This window comes from Pleurodeles waltl, chromosome 8 (genome assembly GCF_031143425.1).
Source record: "Pleurodeles waltl isolate 20211129_DDA chromosome 8, aPleWal1.hap1.20221129, whole genome shotgun sequence".
Taxonomy (NCBI): domain Eukaryota; kingdom Metazoa; phylum Chordata; class Amphibia; order Caudata; family Salamandridae; genus Pleurodeles; species Pleurodeles waltl.
This window is the reverse complement of record NC_090447.1, coordinates 198,212,302-198,232,492: the sequence shown is the minus strand read 5'-3', so window position 1 is coordinate 198,232,492 and position 20,191 is coordinate 198,212,302. Positions and strand designations below refer to the sequence as shown.

Here is a 20,191-nt window from a genome sequence, read left to right as displayed (position 1 = left end):
GAGCAGAGTCAATTCAGACCTCTCAAAGTGAGGTCTGAGGTGGTTCACATGCAGAACCCTCAAAGGGTTCCTGGGAGTCTGCAAGTTCACCAGATAGGTGACATCACTCTTGCGCTCCACCACCTCAAAAGGCCCAGTCCACTTGTTCTGGAGCACATGAGGCTCCACTGGGGCCATCACCCACACTTTCTGGCCAGGCTGAAACTCAGCCAGAGTGGCATTCTGGTCACACCACCATTTCATGTCCTCCTGGGTGCGTCTAGGTTTGCCTGAGTGAGTTTTCTGAAGTGCGCAGTGTGGTTTCCAAAGGTCAGTACATAGCTAAACTCATCCTAGGGGGTGACTTACAGGAGGTTTTCTCCAAGCCCCCCTTTGCCAGACTTAGAGGTCCCCTCACAGGGTGGCCATACAGCAGCTGAAAGGGGCTAAAACCAAGATCCTTCATGTGGTACCTCCCTGTAAGCAAAGAGAAGGCATGGCATGAGGAAGTCCCACTTATGCATCAGGGGTTCTAAGAGACCCATAATCATGCGCTTCAGGGTGCAATTGAATCTTTCAACCAACCCATTTTCTTGGTGGTGGTAAGAAGTGGTGAACTTGTAGGTTGCCCCACACTCCTTTCACAGTGACTTCATATAGGCAGATATGAAGTTGGTACCTCTGACAGATACCACCTCCTTGGGGGACGCCATGAAGGTGAAAATCCCCAACAATGCCCCGGCCAACCACAGGGGCTGTCATCGACCTCCGAGAGATAGCTTCTGGGTATCAAGTGGCAGTGTGCACTTGGGTGACTTGGGATCCAGAGGCACCACAATGTCAATGCCCACCCACTCGAAAGGGGTGCTCACGACAGGAAAAGGTTGGAGGGGGGCCTTGCACTTCCTCCCCACTCTTGCCACTTGCTGACAAGTTTGGCAAGACCTGAAATGAGCATATGAGTGCCAGCACATTTGGGGCCAGTAAAAGTGGGTGACAAGCCTCTCAAAGATCTTCTCCTGCCCCAAATGTCCTGCTATAAGCACATCATGAGCCAGACCTAGTGGAAAGTGCGACGGGGCTATCCATGGGGGGGCCCCTGCACTGCCCGTGCCAAAAGCATGGAAAGTGCAGGTGCCCCCAAGGGGGCCCCGGCACCCCTTTTCCGACAGCCTTTGCATGGCGGGGCTACTGCCATGCAAAGGCTGGAGGAAAGGGGACTCGTAATCCCCAGGGCAGCGCTGCCCTGGAGGATTACAACCACCGAGACCGCCAGGCGGTCTGCTGGCGGCAACCTGGCTGTCTGACCATGGTGGCCCCGCCCACGGTCGTAATGTAGCAGTCGGATCGCCACTTTGGTGGTGGTCTGACGGCAACCGTGACCATGGTGAGTAATAATGGGGGCCATAGTGTCTGGGGTGCAATCTAAAAGTTTTAAAACACATTTTTATGGAAAGTCACTCACAAATCAGTGCTCCATAATCCAGATATTACAATTAGCATGTTTACCTTAATGCTTGCACCGTCACTAAAATTGTCTGATTTTATTTAGAGTGTTCAATAAATGTAATATAATACACTGAAATTTATGTAATTTATATTCCACAGAGTTTAATCCAGAACCTGAGACCACAAATCATCAGAATCAATTTTACTAATACTGAAAGGAAAACTCATGGTTATTAGAATGAGAATGCCAGTTTAGTACTGACAATTTCTGTCACTTGCACTGGACTCTTCTGGTGTTATGGCATTTCAGGCACCAAAAAGAAAAAAGAAAAGAAAATACTTTCAAGTATAGAACTGACCGGTTTACACAAAGATATAGACTAGGTAAAAAAATAAAAGAAAGAAAACACAACAGTGGCAAGGAAATAAATAAATGTTGTGATAGTCAAGCATTTGAGTTGGCGACATGGCTGGATTTAGAAGCATTATCTCCATCTAACTCAAAGAGTGAGAAGGTGGAAAATTAGTTGAATAAGAAAATAGCAAAACTTCGAATCACAACACAACAGAAGCTTCATGTTCAATGAAAAATTATCTGATCTCCGACTTGTTTCCTCCAAAAAACTTGGTAAATCACTCTACACACATCACCTGACGCGATACAAATCATCTTCACAAACTTCACATCCTGCGTGCCATGTCCAATTTTGTGCTTTAGTAGAAGGAATAATACTAGAAGAGCAGAAGTTGCAGTATGAGTAAGTATAATGAGGAGTGAGTACATGTGTAAATCGGAGTAAAAGAAGGTATAAGAAGCAATAAGAGTAGGATTAAGCAGAATAGTATGGGTAAGCAAGAAAAGGAGAAAGGGGTAAACAATACAGACACAACTCTGACTCCAGTTCAAATGAGAGAGCAGCTGAATATTAGGACTGCTTTCAAAAGAGCACAGCTTTTCCTAAATGTGTTCCTTACAATGCACACAACTAAAACAGTTCAGGGTATGGAGCAGTGGGAGCAAAATAAAGTAATACTATTAAAAATGGTCTTTGTATCTCTTTTATCTGCTCACCAACGCAGAGACCTAACATTGTTTATTACTATATTCAGACAATAAAATATTTTCTGCTGTTAGAATTTTTTGGTCATACACTCATCATTACACACTGTGATGAAAAATGTAGTGCAGAAGAAAAACAAACATGGCACGTGGCATCTGCAATGCATCTTGTCCTCCACTCAAAGCAAGTATCTTTTACGGTACTCATTAGAAATGGGCTCTGTACTTTACACAAACATACACACAAAATATGCACACAGACAATGTTGTATGGATTCTCTTGCGCACAGTGCTGAGTCCGTTTGAAATGCGAGTGCAGCTGAATGTTATGATTGCTTTCAAAGGACCGGAGCGCAGTCTAAAGATATTCACTACTGGCCACGAATGCAGCATCATTCGCAATACAAGCAGCTGAAAGAAAAAGCTACCCTTCTGAAAACAGTAGCTCAGCATCAGCATCATGGTATTTCCCAATGTGGAGTCAAAACATAATAACTGTCTTCAAAGCACAGAAACTGCTCCTCATTCAAAATCCTTAACAATGTGAGCTAGGAGAATAGCGTGATATATACATATTTCCACTAGTCACCACGAGGAGAGCACAGTTCACAATACTCTGCAATGAAAGCAAAAATAAAGGAAAAAATATTCCAAAAAACAAAACATGCCCTTCATGTGCTGCTCATTGTTGGTAAACAGGGGACAAGGCACCAACATCAAGCAGGTTGTGGCAGGAGCAGTCGAGCTGTCAAATAACGATGCCAACTCAGCTAATAGGGAATTTGAAGTCCCTGTGCAGCTGGGACCGAAGCACAGAGAAGAGAAACACAAAAGCATTCCGGAAAGTTAGTCTGCCCTATAGAAACAAACATAACCCGTATAACAATCAAAAATATATTCAAAGTATGAACTAGATCTATAGGTAAACGGACTTGTTAAGTCACATCTTTCAATAAATTGATTTCTTCCACATTCGACATGCAAAATTTTACAGTGCATTTGCATATTTATTCAGGTCTTGCTTCCAATGAAACCGCCTTTTTAATATTGCTTCTATATTCAAGCAGACATGACAGTACCTGAGAACAATAGCCATTCTGCTTTCCAATGGACACACATCACAGGGAAGGACTAATACATCTAAAAAGAATCGCATGAAGGTAAGAAAGAAATGATTCACATGAAGTTAAGAGAGAAATAATCTTCTGGGATAACTGAGAAATGTGAATAACACTTTCTTTAAGAAATGGATGTAAGATGCTGCTGCAAACAATCCATAATCTGAAGGGGGTTATCAAAAGCCCCTCATTCTGTATCACTCGACGTAAAACTGAGAAGCAAAGCAGGCACACGTGATCGGGTACGACCACTCTATATTGTTAAACACAAATGATCAGCACCCAAGGAAATACAGGCAAGATACCACTGAAGACACTTCTTTGCCAATTGAAAGTAAGTAAACATCAGCATGCGTTATTCCAATACTCTATTATTTGTTATACTTCATTATTGTGATGAATGATGACACAGGTTGGACATCTCACCCTATTAACACTCACCTCTATGTAGCTCTGTCTGAGCATCTTTCCATTGCAAATTTTCTAGTAACACAATCAATGGTTATCAACAATTGTTTTAGTAACTGCACAGAACATCTATCCATTAAAAAATGGAGATAGTTAGATCAAGGCAATGGCAGATGCCTACCTGGATGGAAAGGGACTGCCGCATTGTCTGCCATTCATAATCACTTGGGTAAAGATGATCGAAAAACACTTGCAAAAAACGACAAGACAGTTGACCAGCAGTCAGGATATTACTTAGCAAGTCACTCACAGCAGACAGCAAACCTTGAAGGCTATAAAGAAAATAGAATTCACAGATATCAAACAGAAACAAAATATTGCTTTTCAAAATTAAGAAATAAAGGGATGACTGCCTCATTCATTTCTTAAAGGGCGTGTAAGCGATGCAACAAAAAAGTTATATTTAAGTAGAAAATCACAAATTCTATAAGTTAGGCTTGACAGTTGTGCAAATAAACAAAAGGGTATTTTGTATCTGCACAATTCACCTACTTAATAAGAGATAAAAAGGTAAGTAAGTTCTGAAAAGTCACAAGCCCCTAAAATATGGCTCAGAATTACAGAAATGGTTATGTTAGTGAGAGATGGTGAAGAAATGAGTTACTCACCTGTAGCTCCAGTTCTCCAACATTGGTATCTTTTATATATGCACATGCTTGAATCATTTCCCCGTTGTCAGGCTGGGAATCCCTGGTGCATTAAAATAGCAGTATCCAGTGTTAACACTGCAGCAGGCTCGAATTTTTTTTTTTTATTTAGTAGCACATACACCCCATTTGAAAGAACCCAAATGTCAGCAAATGAGGTGGAAGCTTAACCTTTTCTACTCTCCCTAAAGGCCACCAATAGCTGAGGTGTCAACGCTCGTGTGAGAAGAGTGTATATATAATAAATGAGCCTCTGACCAGAGAGGGGGGAGGGTCACATGTTATTCTATAACAGATACCAATGTTGGAGAACTGGAGTTACCTGTAACTCATTTCTTCTCAAACATTGGATCTTTTACATAAGCATGTGCTTTAATCAGAATAGCAAGCTATATACATTATAATACATAATAAATGCGGGAAGCAGGCTCACCTTTTTCAAAACAGGTTTCTCAGGACTGTCTGTCCAACCACAGCATCAGCATCCACATAAAGACAGTAATGGTTTGTGAACATGTGCCTGTTCTTCCAGGTGGCTCTGAGGCATTTCATCAGAGTGCTGCAGTTGATGCCATGCTCCTGGTGGAATGCACAGCCTTGGGATGTCAAGAGATAATACAGGCTGAGAGCCAACAAGCTATCCCTTGTTTGGACAGGGCATGACAGGTGTGTGGCTGTCCAAAAGACACAAATGGATGGTCTGGTGAATGTATGTCCTTTGCTTTGCTTTTAAGAACCTGAGGAATCTACGCACATCCAATGAACGGAACAAACCTTCTGCGGTCATCCAAGGATTAGGGAAGAAAGATCAGAGAATGACAGGTTAATTAAAGTAAAAGTCAGTAGGAAACTTGGGTATGAATTTAGGATTAGCTATTAAGAAGCACCGTGTTCAATGAGATAAATTTCAAATGTGCCTTATGTATCAGTTCAAAAGAAGGCAGGATCAACTGACTTAGTTTAGTTATAATTTGACAAGGGAACAGGTGTTGACGAACAGGTGGGAACGCTCAAAAGATGCCTTTCATTAACTGTTATTATAGTTGTGAGAATAGAGAAGATGACAAAAGCTCAGTTCTCTTGAATTTTGAAACTGCAGCCAGATGGACCCTGACTGAAGAATACTTAAGTTCACTCTTGGCAAGATCCAACAAATACAGGAGAATTTGATGATGTCTGATTCAAAGTAGATGATGACCCTTATACTTGCACAACATACAGAAACGCTTCAACTTGGCATTGTAGGTCTTTATGGTTTCTTGAGCTCTAGCCTGTGCCAAAATATTTCAACAGTCTTGCTGTGGATAAAAATTGATACATTCTAAGTGGTCAGGTACTATACTGTCAACTTCAGCGACTTGGCATTGTGATGGAGAATCACTCTTTGGTGTCTGGAGAGTATTTGGGATGCATCTTAAAATGCATGCATGGACATGCTTATAACTGAAGGAGGTCGCTGTACCATAACTGGCGTGGCCACATTTGGAGGAATGAGGATCAGAGTGCAAACATTTATCGTTGCCTCCATCAACACCTTGCGCAGAGGGGAATTGTTTAAAAACGTAAGCAAAGATTTTGGACCATCTGATCAAAAGTGCATTGGCTATCATTCCTGGATGCTAACACCTGCTGCCAAAGCAACAGCATTTGCTGTTGTCCAGAGTGGCAAACAAATCAACAATGGGATGGCTCCATAGACTGAATATATAATCCACCTGGTCAATGCAGTTCCCACATGTGAAACTCTGAAAGCCGCCAACTAAGTGTATCCACTTTGTCATTGTGGCAGCCTGACAGGTGTTTGACTGCAGTGTCTATCTTGAGAGAAATGGCCCAGTTACACAGTAGCTGAGCCTCTACTAAAAGGGGTCTGGACCCTGTTCCTCCTTCCTTGGCTATGTAGAACATAGATATTGTGTTGTCCGATCTAACTAGGACTGGTTGGTGTAGAGTTGCAATACATTGATGTGTAGCCTCTTCTTTGCATCTGACCAGAGGCATCTAGTTGAGAGTTCTTGCAGGTGATCTCCCTATTCGTCTATGGACACACCCGTAGTGAGTATTATTCTTTCTGTTATAGGCAGAAAAGAAAGTCCTGCATTTATGTTTGCTGGGATGCTTCTCCATGCAGTGCTTGCTTAAGGCACCTTGTTACAGGGGCTGTATCTCCTAATGAGCCTTCCACTTGTTTCCATTGCAAGTCCAGTTCTTGCTGGACATGCCTCATGAAGAGCCTGCAAAGTGGAATGAGGCCTATACTTAATGCCATCAGGCCCAATAAGACCCAATAAGACCTTGTATTGTCTCACTGTGACTGATTATTTTGAAGAAATAATCCTTGCCACCGTATGCAACTTTCTCACCCTTTCCGTTGTTGGAAAAGTCTTACCCAGTTGTGTGTCCAGTACTGCACCCAGGAACTGGATTTTTGTCTGGGGTTCTAACTATAATCTTTGTCCAAAGTGAGATAAAATCTCTGGAAGAGACTGATGCAGGCAGTAGGAGAACCCTTTGCTCCTTCCCTTGATGGCACTTTGTCCAGTTATGGGAACACCTGGTGACCTTCTGCTCTGAGAAAAGCTGCAACTGAAGCATGGCCTTCGGTAAATATTGGAGGCGCTGATTTGAGCTTGAAAGCATGGGCCTTGAACTGGTAGTTCAACTGCTACCGAGAATCATAGGTACTTTATGTGTTTTTGATGAATGGGTATGTGGAAGTATGCATCCGAAAGGTCCAGAGAGATCATAAAATATCCTTCCTGCATCGTCAGGAGGGCTTATTGTAAAGTAATCATCCTGAATGACTGTTTCTTTAGAAACTTAGTCAGCTGCCTGAGATCCAATTTTGGTCTCCACTGACCATCTTCTTTTTGATTAGGAAGAACTTGAAATAAAATCCTTGGTTTCTTTGTGACTTGGGGGCAATATCTACATACTCCCTTTGAGAAGAAGCATGAGAATTTCCCTTTGAAACTCTTTTAAATGAAAGTGATGTTCCTTTTTGGGAGGATAGACTAGGGTTCTCTGGACGAACTCCAAAGTATGACCTGATTGAACAATTTAACCTCACCCATTTGTCCGATGTAACCGCCTCCCACGCAGGGCCAAAAACAGATATTCTCCCACCCAAACTTCTGAGCACCAGATTGAAAAGGGGGCAAGATCAGGGAGTCAAGCTCTCTTTTGACTGTCATTGTTACGTACTTGGGAGGAACTTTTCTTCCTCCCTGAGGTCCTCCCACAAGACTGTCTCTGATTCCGACTGAAGGAGCATCCTTCATCATATCCAGAATGTCTTTGAGGATAATATGTATGTCCCTGTTCCCCATATAGTGTGAAACCTCCTCTTAAATTTTTTGATCTTCTTGAGCTACAAAAGAAAAGACGTTACAAATCTGCAGTACTGTAAAGGTCCAGATGCCCTTGCCGAGTCTGTTTTAAGACCTTGTAAAGCTTGATGAACATGTTTACCAAAGAGAGTAAGGCCACCTAAAGGCATGTCCAGAATCTTAGATTGGACAACAGTATGGAAGGCTGTGGACTTTAACCAGCCTTATCTTCCTAATAAAGTACCTCCTGCAAGCTGGCAAAAACCTGTGTTTGAGACATTCATTGTTGCATAAATTATGAAGGAAGAAGAAAGTTCCCCTTCCTAAAGGATAGCCCACACTGCTTCCTTCTTATGTTCCAGAATAAGTTCCAGTAATAGAGCAATGTCATGCCATATCTGGTAATCGTAACAACCTAGAATTGCCACGGCATTTAGCGGTCTTAATTGAGGTTGCGGTCATTGACAAAATTCTCCATCCCAGATTATCAATTTGTTTACTATCCTTGTCTGGCGAACTAGACAATGGCATTAATTAGGGATCTTGGTTCTTCTCTGAGCTGCTGCAGAGATGAGTAAATCCAGTTTAGTATGACGAGTGAGGCAAGCCAGAGTAAATGCAGAGCCTTATATTTTTTCTCCAGATGAGGTACCGCTGCTGGAACTGTGGCCAGTATTCCCATTAATTTTAAACCATCCGACCAGACATAGGCCCTCATTAAGACCCTGGCGGTCTTTTGACCACCAGGGTAAATGTGGCAGTATCACCATCAACAGGCTGGCGGTGTATATCACCACATTATGAGTGTGGCGGGTTGGCCGCTGCCAATCCGCCACATCTCCACCCATACCGCCATAGCAGTACGAACCCGCAGGGCTGGAGATGTACATCTCCGACCCAGCGGTCCACAGCAGACTGCCGGCTGCATTATGAGCTGGCCTACCGCCATGGTTTCCGTGGCGGTAGCACCGCCACGAAAACCATGGCGGTAGGGCTACCAGTGACAGGGAACTCCTTACCTGTCACGGTAGATGGCTCCCCTCCCCAGCAAGCACCTTGACCCCCACCCTCCCTCCACACCTAGCGCCCCCCTCCCGCATACATGAACACACACCACGCATACACCCATTCACCTCCACTTTCAGACACTCATGTACTCATACTCCTACTCATCCATACACGCGTTCACTTACACATACTCACACCCATCCATACACGCATTCACTCAAACATAGTCACACTCATCCACACGAACTTACTCACAAGCATACACACTGACATGCAGACATGCAGTCAATGCAAAATTCATAACCGCATTCACTCACATGTATACAACCACAAATACACAACACTCACAGACGCATTCACACACGTACCCACACATTCATACATACAGGGAGACACCACACACAACTCCCTCCCCTCCTGCCCCCCTCCCCTGTCGGACGGCTAAATTACCTTGTCTGGCGAGGAGTTCGTCCGACAGGGAACAGGAAGGGGCGCTGCCACCGCCAGCAGCACCCTGCCAGCAGGACACTGCCAGGCAGTATTAATGGTCTTAATACAGCTGGCGGTGCCCTTCTGGCGGGGCAGTGCAGATGGTAGCACCACCCAGGTGCCTCCAACCGCCAGCATGGGTACTGCCGGATTTCCGCCCACAGTGTGGCGGAAATCCAGCAATACCCATTATATGGCGGGCGGATGACCACCAGCACTGGAGGTCTTCTGGCGCCCGAGGCTTTAGCAGTTTTAAGAAAAGACTGCTGAAGTCATAATGAGGGCCATAATCTAGAATAGGCATGGATTTACAAACTTCCAAGGTTGAACTTTAAAGTCATAAAGAAAACATGGTTGGTCTACAGACATCATTAGTACTTTGAATTTCATGGCAGCTCTGTCCATTAATGAATGAAAGTTAGAGATCTCTTCTTTAGAATCCAGTGGATTTGGCTCATAGTCAATTCCACTTGGGACAATGAATTCCCAATCATTATCATCTTGTGTCCATCGCCGTGCAGAAGCTCACCCTCCTCCTCATCCATATACAGAATTACTGGAGTCAACAACATCCATGTCCTCTCTATGAACAGGTCTGGAAGATGATACTTTTGGCCGTGGAGGAGGTAGTGATGACAGCAGCCAAGGAGGTGTAACCAGTAAAGAAAGGAGTAGGTGGCAGAAAGAGTGCAGCAGTTAACACTATCTGAGCATTATTAGCCAGATGTCGAGGTAATAACTTCTTTATAGTATTCATCATCTTTTGCAACATAGATAAAAAGGACATAAGCACTTGGACCACATCAGCTTCTTTATTACATTTTATTCCCCGTAACAATATGAGGGATTTGAGACTTACAATCAATCTTGTTGATGATCATATTTGTTGTAGGATTCATTGTTGTCCATTTCTGCTGTAAAATCTGGGAAATATCTTACACCCAAGTGTGTTGGGCTGTAAGCAAGGCATAATCACTAGCCTCCTCTTACTGGTCTGATGGTAATATCTGAGCTAGAGTTAAACTTGACACCTTCAGTGGTGAAAAAACATCTCCTTTTGAGTTTGCATTCAATATTAATGTTGTTGATGATGGGTCATCAACGGTATAAATGTTTTCCATAAAGGGGTTGTCGTCAGTTACTTCCTCAATGATTTTCTCATTGTTTACAACTGTACTGACGTCATTGTCAATGTTGTTTCCTTTGAAGATAGGTCTACAGGTTGGTAGCCTTTATAGTGCTTACAGATATGCTTAGGTTCTATATTGCCTGAGGAGGTGGCTGCAAGTGCTGTACCAAATAAGCCATGCTCAGAAAACTGTACAAGCCTCCTCTTGTGGGCTGACTTCGTAGAAGTGCTTGGAGGGGCCCTTTTCACATAGCATCTCCTTAAGAAGAAGGGAAATTCTCTTTATCCATGAGGAATAATGCCAAGCCCCTTTCTCCATCCTTAAGAGGTTTAGTTGTAAAAGTCTTGCAAATATTTCATTCTGATGCCTTATGATTTGGATAAAGGCAATACATATACTGAGAATCTGGGTCATTAGTGTAAGTCTTCTTATTTCCACATGATGAACAAGGTTTGAAGGGATTTCTTCTCTCGGTCAGCCACTGTGACAGTTGGTAATAGTTGGCTGTCAGATAAAAATATCTCCCAGACCCTAAAACCAATTTGCAGTACTTCAGTGCTGAAGATGGAGCTGGTTCAAATCTAGAGCAAATCAAAATAGTAGCAATTTCAGGTTCATTGATGGTTTGGAGCAGAGCTCTGCCAGGAGACTTCCTCATGCATGACGTGTGGTAGAAATCTGAGCTATGGTGGCCTCACTGACTGAAGTTTGGGTTCTTTCAAATAAGGTGGATGTGTGACTTATTAGATAAAGTTGTTTCAGGTTTTTGGCCATTTTAACACTGTAAACTGCTGTTTCAACGAACAGGGGATTCCCAGCCAGAAGAAAGGGAATGATTCAAGCACGTGTCTATAAGAGCTAAACTCATGCAGGTGAACCAGTAGGTCCTCCATAGATAGTCTAGTTGAGCTCCACAATATATTTGTTAGTTGTCACTGGGGTTTTTCATGAAGAAGACACTTACTTTTTGTAACAGGTATAAAACAGTAAACCTAATCCACATTAGTCATCCAGTCCATCGGCAGATAAAATTTTTGCCATTTACCTACTGATAAAGGTCACTGCTGGTGACCTGGAGATGAAGCTACACATCATAAGTATTAAGAACTACCTCTAAATCTGTAAACATATGTTTGAGAGATAATATCAGCAAATTCACTTACATCAAAAACTTCAGGATGAGGCATGAAAGATGCTTGCAGTCCACAGATCCTACTAATTTATGTTGAGGAAACAGGAATGGGGAGAATCATTTACAAAGGTTAAAAAAAATACAGTAACACAATATACATACCTTTTCACGTCCTGGGAGGTAGTCAAAACCTGGTCCTTGATCCAGACAGCAGACCTACTCAGAAAAGTGCTTTCTTGCTGCACACATCCTATCTGTTGCAGAAGAGAATTTAAGCCCAACAACCAGGTGTGGTGTAATTTGGACAAAGGCAGGTCTGGAAGGAAAGGGCGGGTTTAATACATAATTAATAGAAAGACAAATATTCATTTTCAAATCTCTGGTCATGCAAACACGTGATCAAATTTGACTTCAACTTTACTGGATCACCAGTATTTCATAACTGATATTTCAGTACACATAATAAAATTATAGCATAGGGTGGAGCAATGCCGGAATAGATATGAAAAGATTACATCAACAACTCACGTCATGGGCAAGCAGAACAGGCATACATTATTCATGACCCATCACATGCTGAACTGAGTCATTATTTTAGGCTACAGCAGACACCAAGATTACGGTGAAGGAGCAGTAACAGAGAAAGAGACTGCAGCCCATAAATTTGCCAGGGATAGGCTCTAAACCTTGACCTCTGCTCCAGGTCTATATGATCTAGAATATCCATACCAACAGTCAACGTGCGCACCTATTGAGAGTATGGTGGTATAGGAAGACGCAGCCAGTGTAGATACATGCACATGTGTGGTGATGCAGGCAACCATTTTTAATCTGTCACAACACGGCATATGGCCATGTCAGAAAAGTAAATTAAAATCTTACAAAAATAGAAGACGGACTGCATGCAAAGCAACTCAGAGAGACCAAAATGCTCTTAGGTGGGACAAATACAAGACTAGTGGGTAATACTAACGAATCTGGAGCACCTGTAACATTTTAATCAAATCGTCAACCAGCAGCAATCATGCAGTCAAGTACGGCAATAAGATTATTCATTTTACAAAATACTGTATGAAATTCATAAAAATACAGTTCAAATTACCTGTCAAATTAGTTAATTGCTGGCTCTGAGCGCACAACTGGAAGATTGTGAGCAACAGGTCTTCAGCTGATGACATCAATAGGCAACCCTTGACAGAACTGAAAAAGTTTGAGGCTACATCACAGATGAAGGACACCGAGGGTTCGATATTTCCAGCTTCCGATAGATCTCTGGCTTTGGACAATGTTGCATGCAATTTATCAATAATCGTTTTCACATATCCTTCACCAATAAGGGATTCTGTTTGTTGAAACACACAAAATCATATTGCCTTTATAGTGTATCAGGAGAGGTGAGAAAACAAATCAAACATTACATTTAATGAAACAGTGACAAACGCTTTTGGATGGCTTAGCTTTGGATGTAAAGCAAGTCTTTGCAAAATCTGCAATACAAGGTTCTTTTGGAAGACACTGGTCATCTTTTTAACACATGTGGTTTACAAATGAATCTTGGTCATATTTTCAAAGCCATTTCTAAGCATAATATCTTGTGACTGACTAATGCCATTGGGGCATAATGATGAGTATTTTAAGAAGAATGTGGAACAATTTCATAATGATAAGAAGTACAGGCATTTTCTAGTTCCAAAGCTATTATATGCTGGTTTGTATTTATTTATTAGATTCACTGAACTGACAGTTCCTTAAAGTGCGGGAATAAAATATGGCTTGCTGATAAATACTTTTTCTTGTAGAAACTAGTCATCTGTCTTGAAGTCAGATACAAGCGGATCACACTCATTGGAGGGGAGAAATGTTAAATTAAAACAACAGTTGCGGAGTCTCTGTGGATAGGTTTGCCAGAGTATTTATAATGGGTTATTATAATGTTCACCATTGTATTACTGGCTATATGAATATATGATTTCCTTTGATTTGATTTTTGTAGTATGTATCAAATATGTTTTTGGCTGAAAAAGGAAAAGTTAATAACAATACTAAAACAAGCGTTGGAAAAGTTAAAAAGGTATGGCATTAAGGTGCTGAATCATGAAAAAATAGGCATTAACAAATGTTGTTTACATATGTTACATGCACAAATGCTGTTTATCAAATAAAAACAACAAGCTGGAATGCGAGAATGAATTTCAGCCACTGTCAATCGCTCAGGCCGCATCCCAGGCCATTTTTTTTCAGCCACCATGCCACATCAGTTTGGACCCAGCCATATGCAAACCAACTCTGACACTGCTCCAAAAGACGCATACCAGCCTGAACATCAGAATGCAATGGAATACGCCAGAACTACTATGCAAGGTGAAAAGCAGTCTGAAAAGGAAAAAGGATAATGGGCAAATGATGACAGATACGCCATCAAAATACCAAAGGACGACAAGAAGGCATTGCAACAGAACGCTCCTCTTACAGATAAGAATTTTAATCCTACCTTCTGAGTTCATACAGACTTTATGGTTGTTGCCTGATAAGTATTGTACTCTTCTGACCGTTACTTTCAATATTGTACCTTTCAAATGTATATTTAATAGAGTAAATGCAGTGAGCAATCACTTCAAACATATGAAATGTAAATGTAAAACAAATATACGGAGAAATACTTTCAAACTTATTTTAGAGCTCTACTATTCCTAAAAATGTATTTAGGAAAATAGAGGCCAAATTGCTGCATTAAAAACAAATACCTGGGATTATTCAAATTTGTATTCCGATATCAATTTCTGGCCCTTCGACAATCTTAAAAAGATAGAGGTTTCTCCCCTATATAAGTGGCAACTCTAACAGATGTGCTTTGACCATAGTTTGTATGGGGTAAGCTAGAAACAAAGAATACATTTAGGTATCATTTTGCTATGTCATGAAACACACATCCATACTCAGGAAGGAAAAATGAGCTACTCCTGGTCTCCAATCGCTCACAAAGCTTTCACTGAAAACCAAATGGGTAAAATACAGCACCCGACAACAAGCAGGAGGAACTTTACAATGTGTCACTGGCACTGTGGCTCACTGAGTCATGGTAAGCAGCAACACAATGTATGTCTCACACACAGAGCTAGACTGTAAATGTAGGAAAGTGCCCCTTTTGGACATAGTAACCCCAACTTTTTGCTCACTGGTACTGAGGTTTTTCAACTGACGTGCACTTGGCTCCTGCTAAACAGGCCTCCAGTGCTTGTTTCCCAAAACAAGAAAAAGGTCTAATTGTACACAATTGGCACCCACTGTAGTACCTATGTAAGTCCCTAGAAGATGGTGGTATCCTTGGTACCTATGGCCAGGGTACTACAGAGGGTCCCTAAAGATTGTGCCACCATAGGGGACCCCCCCCTACAAATTGCACACATACTGCCATTGGAGACTGCATGCTATGGTGCAAACCATGAGTGAAAACATGACATGGCGCACACACACAGTGTGCCATGCCCCACTCACTGCATCTAAATATTTTAAGTCATCCCTACCACAGGCCTTAGAGCTCTAAGGCAGGGTGAATTATATTTGATGTGAGGACATATCTGCATAAGCAGATATGCCCCTGTGAGGTCTAGTTCAACTACTTGGACACGGCAAGTGAACAGGGAATCCTTAAAGTATGCACTGGTCAACACCAGTTACCCAGCCACATAACGGCTTCACTAAAACCTATGGTGTTTGGTATCAAATACCTCGTCTTAATAAATCCAGACTTAAGACAGTCTTGGATGTCTTATGACAGGCACCGCAGAGGGCACTTTAGAGGTGCCCTTAAAATCTACTAGTCCTCTGATGTGCTGACTGACTGGTATCGACCAGCCTGCCACCACAGACATGTTTATGACCCCTGGAGGTAATACCCCACGCTCACTGTGGCCAGAAACAATGCCTGCTTAGAAGGAGGCCATTATCACCTCCTCCAGCAGGACAGCTAGTGAATCTGCATAAGAAGGCCAGTGACTTCAAAGATGCTACCTCCTTTGGTCTGCGACCCCAGCTTGCCTCAGACCAGGGAGTTGTCACCCCCTGTCCTGAGGCCCATTTGGCACCAGGATAGGTGGGAAATTAGCTATGCAAGTAGGCGTGGTGCACTACTAGGCTAGTCACACCCCTAAGGTGGGCAGCCTGATGTGCTCCACGAAAGAAGGGTTCCTGCATTATGTTTTTGGTGGAACTAGGAACTCTGGGTTATGTCCACTTCCCATAGGAAGTGGTCATATAGTGAGTGCAGTCACCCCAAGAGTGAGTAGCCCATTGGCTACTACCTTAAAAATCCCCTACACTCCCCTAATCGTCCTTAAATTCAGTACTGAGAAGGCCCCCTGACACCAGTAGAATATATTCAACGGACTGAAGAAAGAAGAGAAAAAAGAAGATCCAAAGAAGCGAGTACCGTGGGCTGCTACAAGACTTCAGCACAAAACCCTGCCTGTTTTCCTACTAATGTCCTGACAATCGCGACAACCCGAGTGGTCCTGCATCTGTGCATCCTACAAAGGCCTTGGAGAGTGTTGGACCTGGCTTTTTGACAGGGACATCCCCAAACTTTTTGCCTCCTTCCTCCTATTTTTTCTGACCTGTTGTTGTTGGCTTTTGACCTCTGGGCACTTTACCACTGCTAACCAGTGCTAAAGTGCATATGCTCTCTGTGTAAATTGTACTACTGATTGGTTTATCCATGATTGACTATTTAATTTACTTGTAAGTCCCTGGTAGAGTGCACTACATGTGCCTAGGGCAGGTAGATTAAATCCTACTAGTGGGCCTGCAGCACTGGTTGTGCCACCCACCTCAGTAGCCCCTTAACCTTGTCTCAGGCCTGCCATTGCAAGGCCTGTGTGTGCAGTTTCACTGCCACTTCGACTTGGCATTTAAAGGTACTTGCCAAGCCTAGAACTCCCCTTTTTCTATACATAAGTCACCCCTAATGTGTGCCCTAGGTAACCCCTAGAGCAGGGTGCTGTGTGGGTAAAAGGCAGGACATGTACTTGTGTGGTTATATGTCCTGGTAGTGTAAAACTCCTAAATTCGTTTTTACACTACTGTGAGGCCTGCTCCCTTCATAGGCTAACATTGGGGCTGCTCTCATACATTGTTGAAGTGGCAGCTGCTGATCTGAAAGGAGCAGGAAGGTCATATTTAGTATGGCCAGAATGGTAATATAAAATCCTGCTGACTGGTGAAGTCGGATTTAATATTACTATTCTAGAAATGCCACTTTTAGAAAGTGAGCATTTCTTTGCGCTAAAATCTTGTTGTGCCCTTCAATCCACTTCTGGCTAGGTTTAGTTGACAGCTCCTTGTGCATTCTTTCAGACACACCCCAAACACAGGGTACTCAGCCTCACTTGCATACATCTGCATTTTGAATGGGTCTTCCTGGGATGGGAGGGTGGAGGGCCTGCCCTCACACAAAGGACTGCCACACCCCCTACTGGGACTCTGGCAGACAGGATTGAACTGAAAGGGGGCTTGGTGCATTTCTTAGAGACTCTTTGAAGTCACCCCCACTTCAAAGGCACAACTTAGTATAAAACAGGGCCTCTGCCCTACCTCATCAGACACTTGCTGGAGAAGAAACCTGAACCAGAAACTACATCCTGCCAAGAAGAACTGCCTGGCTGCTAAAAGGACTCACCTGTCTGCTTTTCTACAAAGGACTGCTGCCTTGCTGTTGGCCTGCTGCCTTGCTGAACTCTTGTCTGGCTGTAAAAGTGCTCTCCAAGGGCTTGGATAGAGCTTGCCTCCTGTTCCCTGAAGTCTCAGGACCAAAAAGACTTCTCTCTTCCTCTTGGACGCTCCGTGCGCCGAACTTTTCGATGCACAGCTTGTTCCGTGGCAAGAAAAACGCCACACACCGACGATGATCGACGCGACTTCTTCGGGACGACCGAAACTTTGACGCACGGCCTCGCAAGGACAACGCCGCCCGACTCCGCAGGAGAAATCGACACGACGTCTGCCGTGAGATCGAAACTTTGGCGCACGGCCTCGCCTGGACAATGCCGCCCGACTTCCCAGGAGAAATCGACGCGACGCCTGCCGTGAGATCAAAACTTTGACGCACGGCCTCGCAAGGACAGCGCCACCCGACTCCGCAGGAGAAATCGACACGACGCCTGCCGTGAGATCGAAACTTTGACGCACGGCCTCGCCTGGACAACGCCGCCCGACTTCCCAGGAGAAATCGACGCAACGCCTGCCGTGAGATCGAAACTTCGACGCCCAGCCCCGCAGAACGACGCGCAGCCGGAAAACAAGCAGGAAAATCCACGCACAGACCCGGGACATCTGGTACTCCCCGCAAACCATAGTAAGAGACTGTCCGCGCGCCGGAAAACTACGCACGACTCCCCGAGTGGAAAATACCGACGCAAGTCCGTGTGTGCTGAGGAGAAATCGACGCACACACCAGTTTTCCACGCACCTCTTCTCCTGTAGCCCTCTGAGGAGATTTTTCACCAGAAACCAGGTACTTTGTGTTTGAAAGAGACTTTGTTTACTTTCTGAAGACTTAAGACACTTTATATCACTTTTCAGTGATATCTTTACAAATTCGTATTGCAACTTTGATCGTTTTGACCTGAAGATACCCAGATAAATATTATATATTTTTCTAAACACTGTGTGGTATATTTTTGTGGTGTTATGCAATGGTGTTGTATGATTTATTGCACAAATGCTTTACATATTGCCTTCTAAGTTAAGCCTGACTGCTCGTGCCAAGCTACCGGAGGGTGAGCACAGGCTGATTTTGGATTGTGTGTGACTTACCCTGACTAGAGTGAGGGTTCTTGCTTGGACAGAGGGCAACCTGACTGCCAACCAAAAACCCCATTTCTAACATTGGTGGCAGCGGTGGGATAGGACTTGTGTTTGTGCAGTGACATACAGTAGCTAAGTATTTCACTACCTACCCACAGTTGAAGGTCAACTTGATTTTTCATCTTTTTTTGCTTTTGGTTCTCTGATGTCCTCCTGGATATACTATTGATATTTTTGGACTTGGGATTTTGGTTCTTGCTGGTAAAATCTTATCAGAATGGGATTGTGTACCTACTCATTCTTTGTTCGTACTGACCACCTCACTAAGGCTGACCTAAGGAAGCTTTGCAGAAAATGGGGCCTTCCTGTAGCAAGGAGATCTACTAAGGCGGAGATGCTACATCACTACATAGTCTGGGGGGAGGAAAGATGGGCAGAGAGAGAGGCAGCAAGAAACCAAATGACTAAGTACCCCTCAGATGAGGAGGAGGACTACGCACCTGAGGAGGAAGACTACTCAGATTTGGACAGTGACCCAGAAATAGATGAATGGTTCCGAGGTCAAAGGCGACAGGAGCAACAATTAGAGGAGTATCTTGCAGAGGTTGAGGCAAAAAGACTCTTAGCCCTGGAAGAAGAAAAGATTGCAGCTCAAGAGCTGAGCTGTAAAGAGCTGAAACTGGAGGCCGGAAGGGCTGAGTCCAGTTCAGATGGTGGCAGAAAAAATCTTGCATCTAGTACTGCTGAAGAAGGGCACAAGCCCAGAGATGTGGTGCCCAACTTGAAGAAGGGAGTTGACACACCCCAGGCGGTTCAAGGGTATGAGTTAGTTCCCGTTATGCACAGGGTCCCTGAGAAGGATTGGGGAACTGGCACAGGGAGTCATATTCCTACTGGGGGGAAGGGACACTTTACTGACTCTAGCAGAGAGTGACAGAGAAAAGGGTTCCCCCCTGGTGGAAGTCCTGGATATAGAGTGTAGAGACATCCCAGAAGAGTATGGGTTGAGTGTCAGGGACAGACAGATACTGTCTCACCAGTCTCAGGAGGGTGAGGTAGAGTGCTTTTCCAAGGTTGAGTTACTGGGTGGTTGGGTGAAGGGTACTGTGGTTAATACATGTGAAGGGCAGAATGATGTAATTTCTGGAGAGCATATGTCTGGTCCTTATTTTCCAGAGCTACGCCAACACCAGATGGAGTGTGAGTTCTCTGACCCCAGGGAACTTACAATGGAGGCAGACTTCTGGGTGAGTACCAGAGAGTCTGAAGAGGCATTTGGGGGTGCTCCTGAAGGGAGTGGTCTAGGTGGTTCCCAACCGAGTGAGGTGGGAAAGGATTGTAATGTCCCAGGTAGGTCCCAGGTCCTAGAGGGTTCCATGAGGGAACACCAGGAGGGAAGCCTAGCCTGTACCGTAGGGCCACCTTTTGAGGGAAGCCCCGTAGTGTCAGAAGAACTTGGGGGGTGACTGTAGCCAGCATCCCAACAGTTCTGGTGTCTGGCAGTACCCCTCCTAGTGAGGGGGTGCAGAAGTCCAGACATAGGGTTGAGAGGGGGTTGCAGACCCCAGTGGAGGACCTAGA

At 43.8% G+C, this 20,191-nt stretch overlaps 1 protein-coding gene across 1 annotated transcript in view; it reads right to left on the bottom strand.

Moving 5' to 3' along the window:
• Positions 1-20,191, bottom strand: part of LTN1 (listerin E3 ubiquitin protein ligase 1) — a 488,777-nt gene that overhangs the window by 271,644 nt on the left and 196,942 nt on the right. Inside the window, exons 13-15 of the mRNA XM_069204077.1 lie at positions 12,912-13,151; positions 11,972-12,125; positions 4,196-4,346 (exon numbers count right to left, since the gene is read on the bottom strand). Coding sequence (XP_069060178.1) covers positions 4,196-4,346; positions 11,972-12,125; positions 12,912-13,151 — 545 coding nt within the window. The remainder of the gene's footprint in view (positions 1-4,195; positions 4,347-11,971; positions 12,126-12,911; positions 13,152-20,191) is intronic.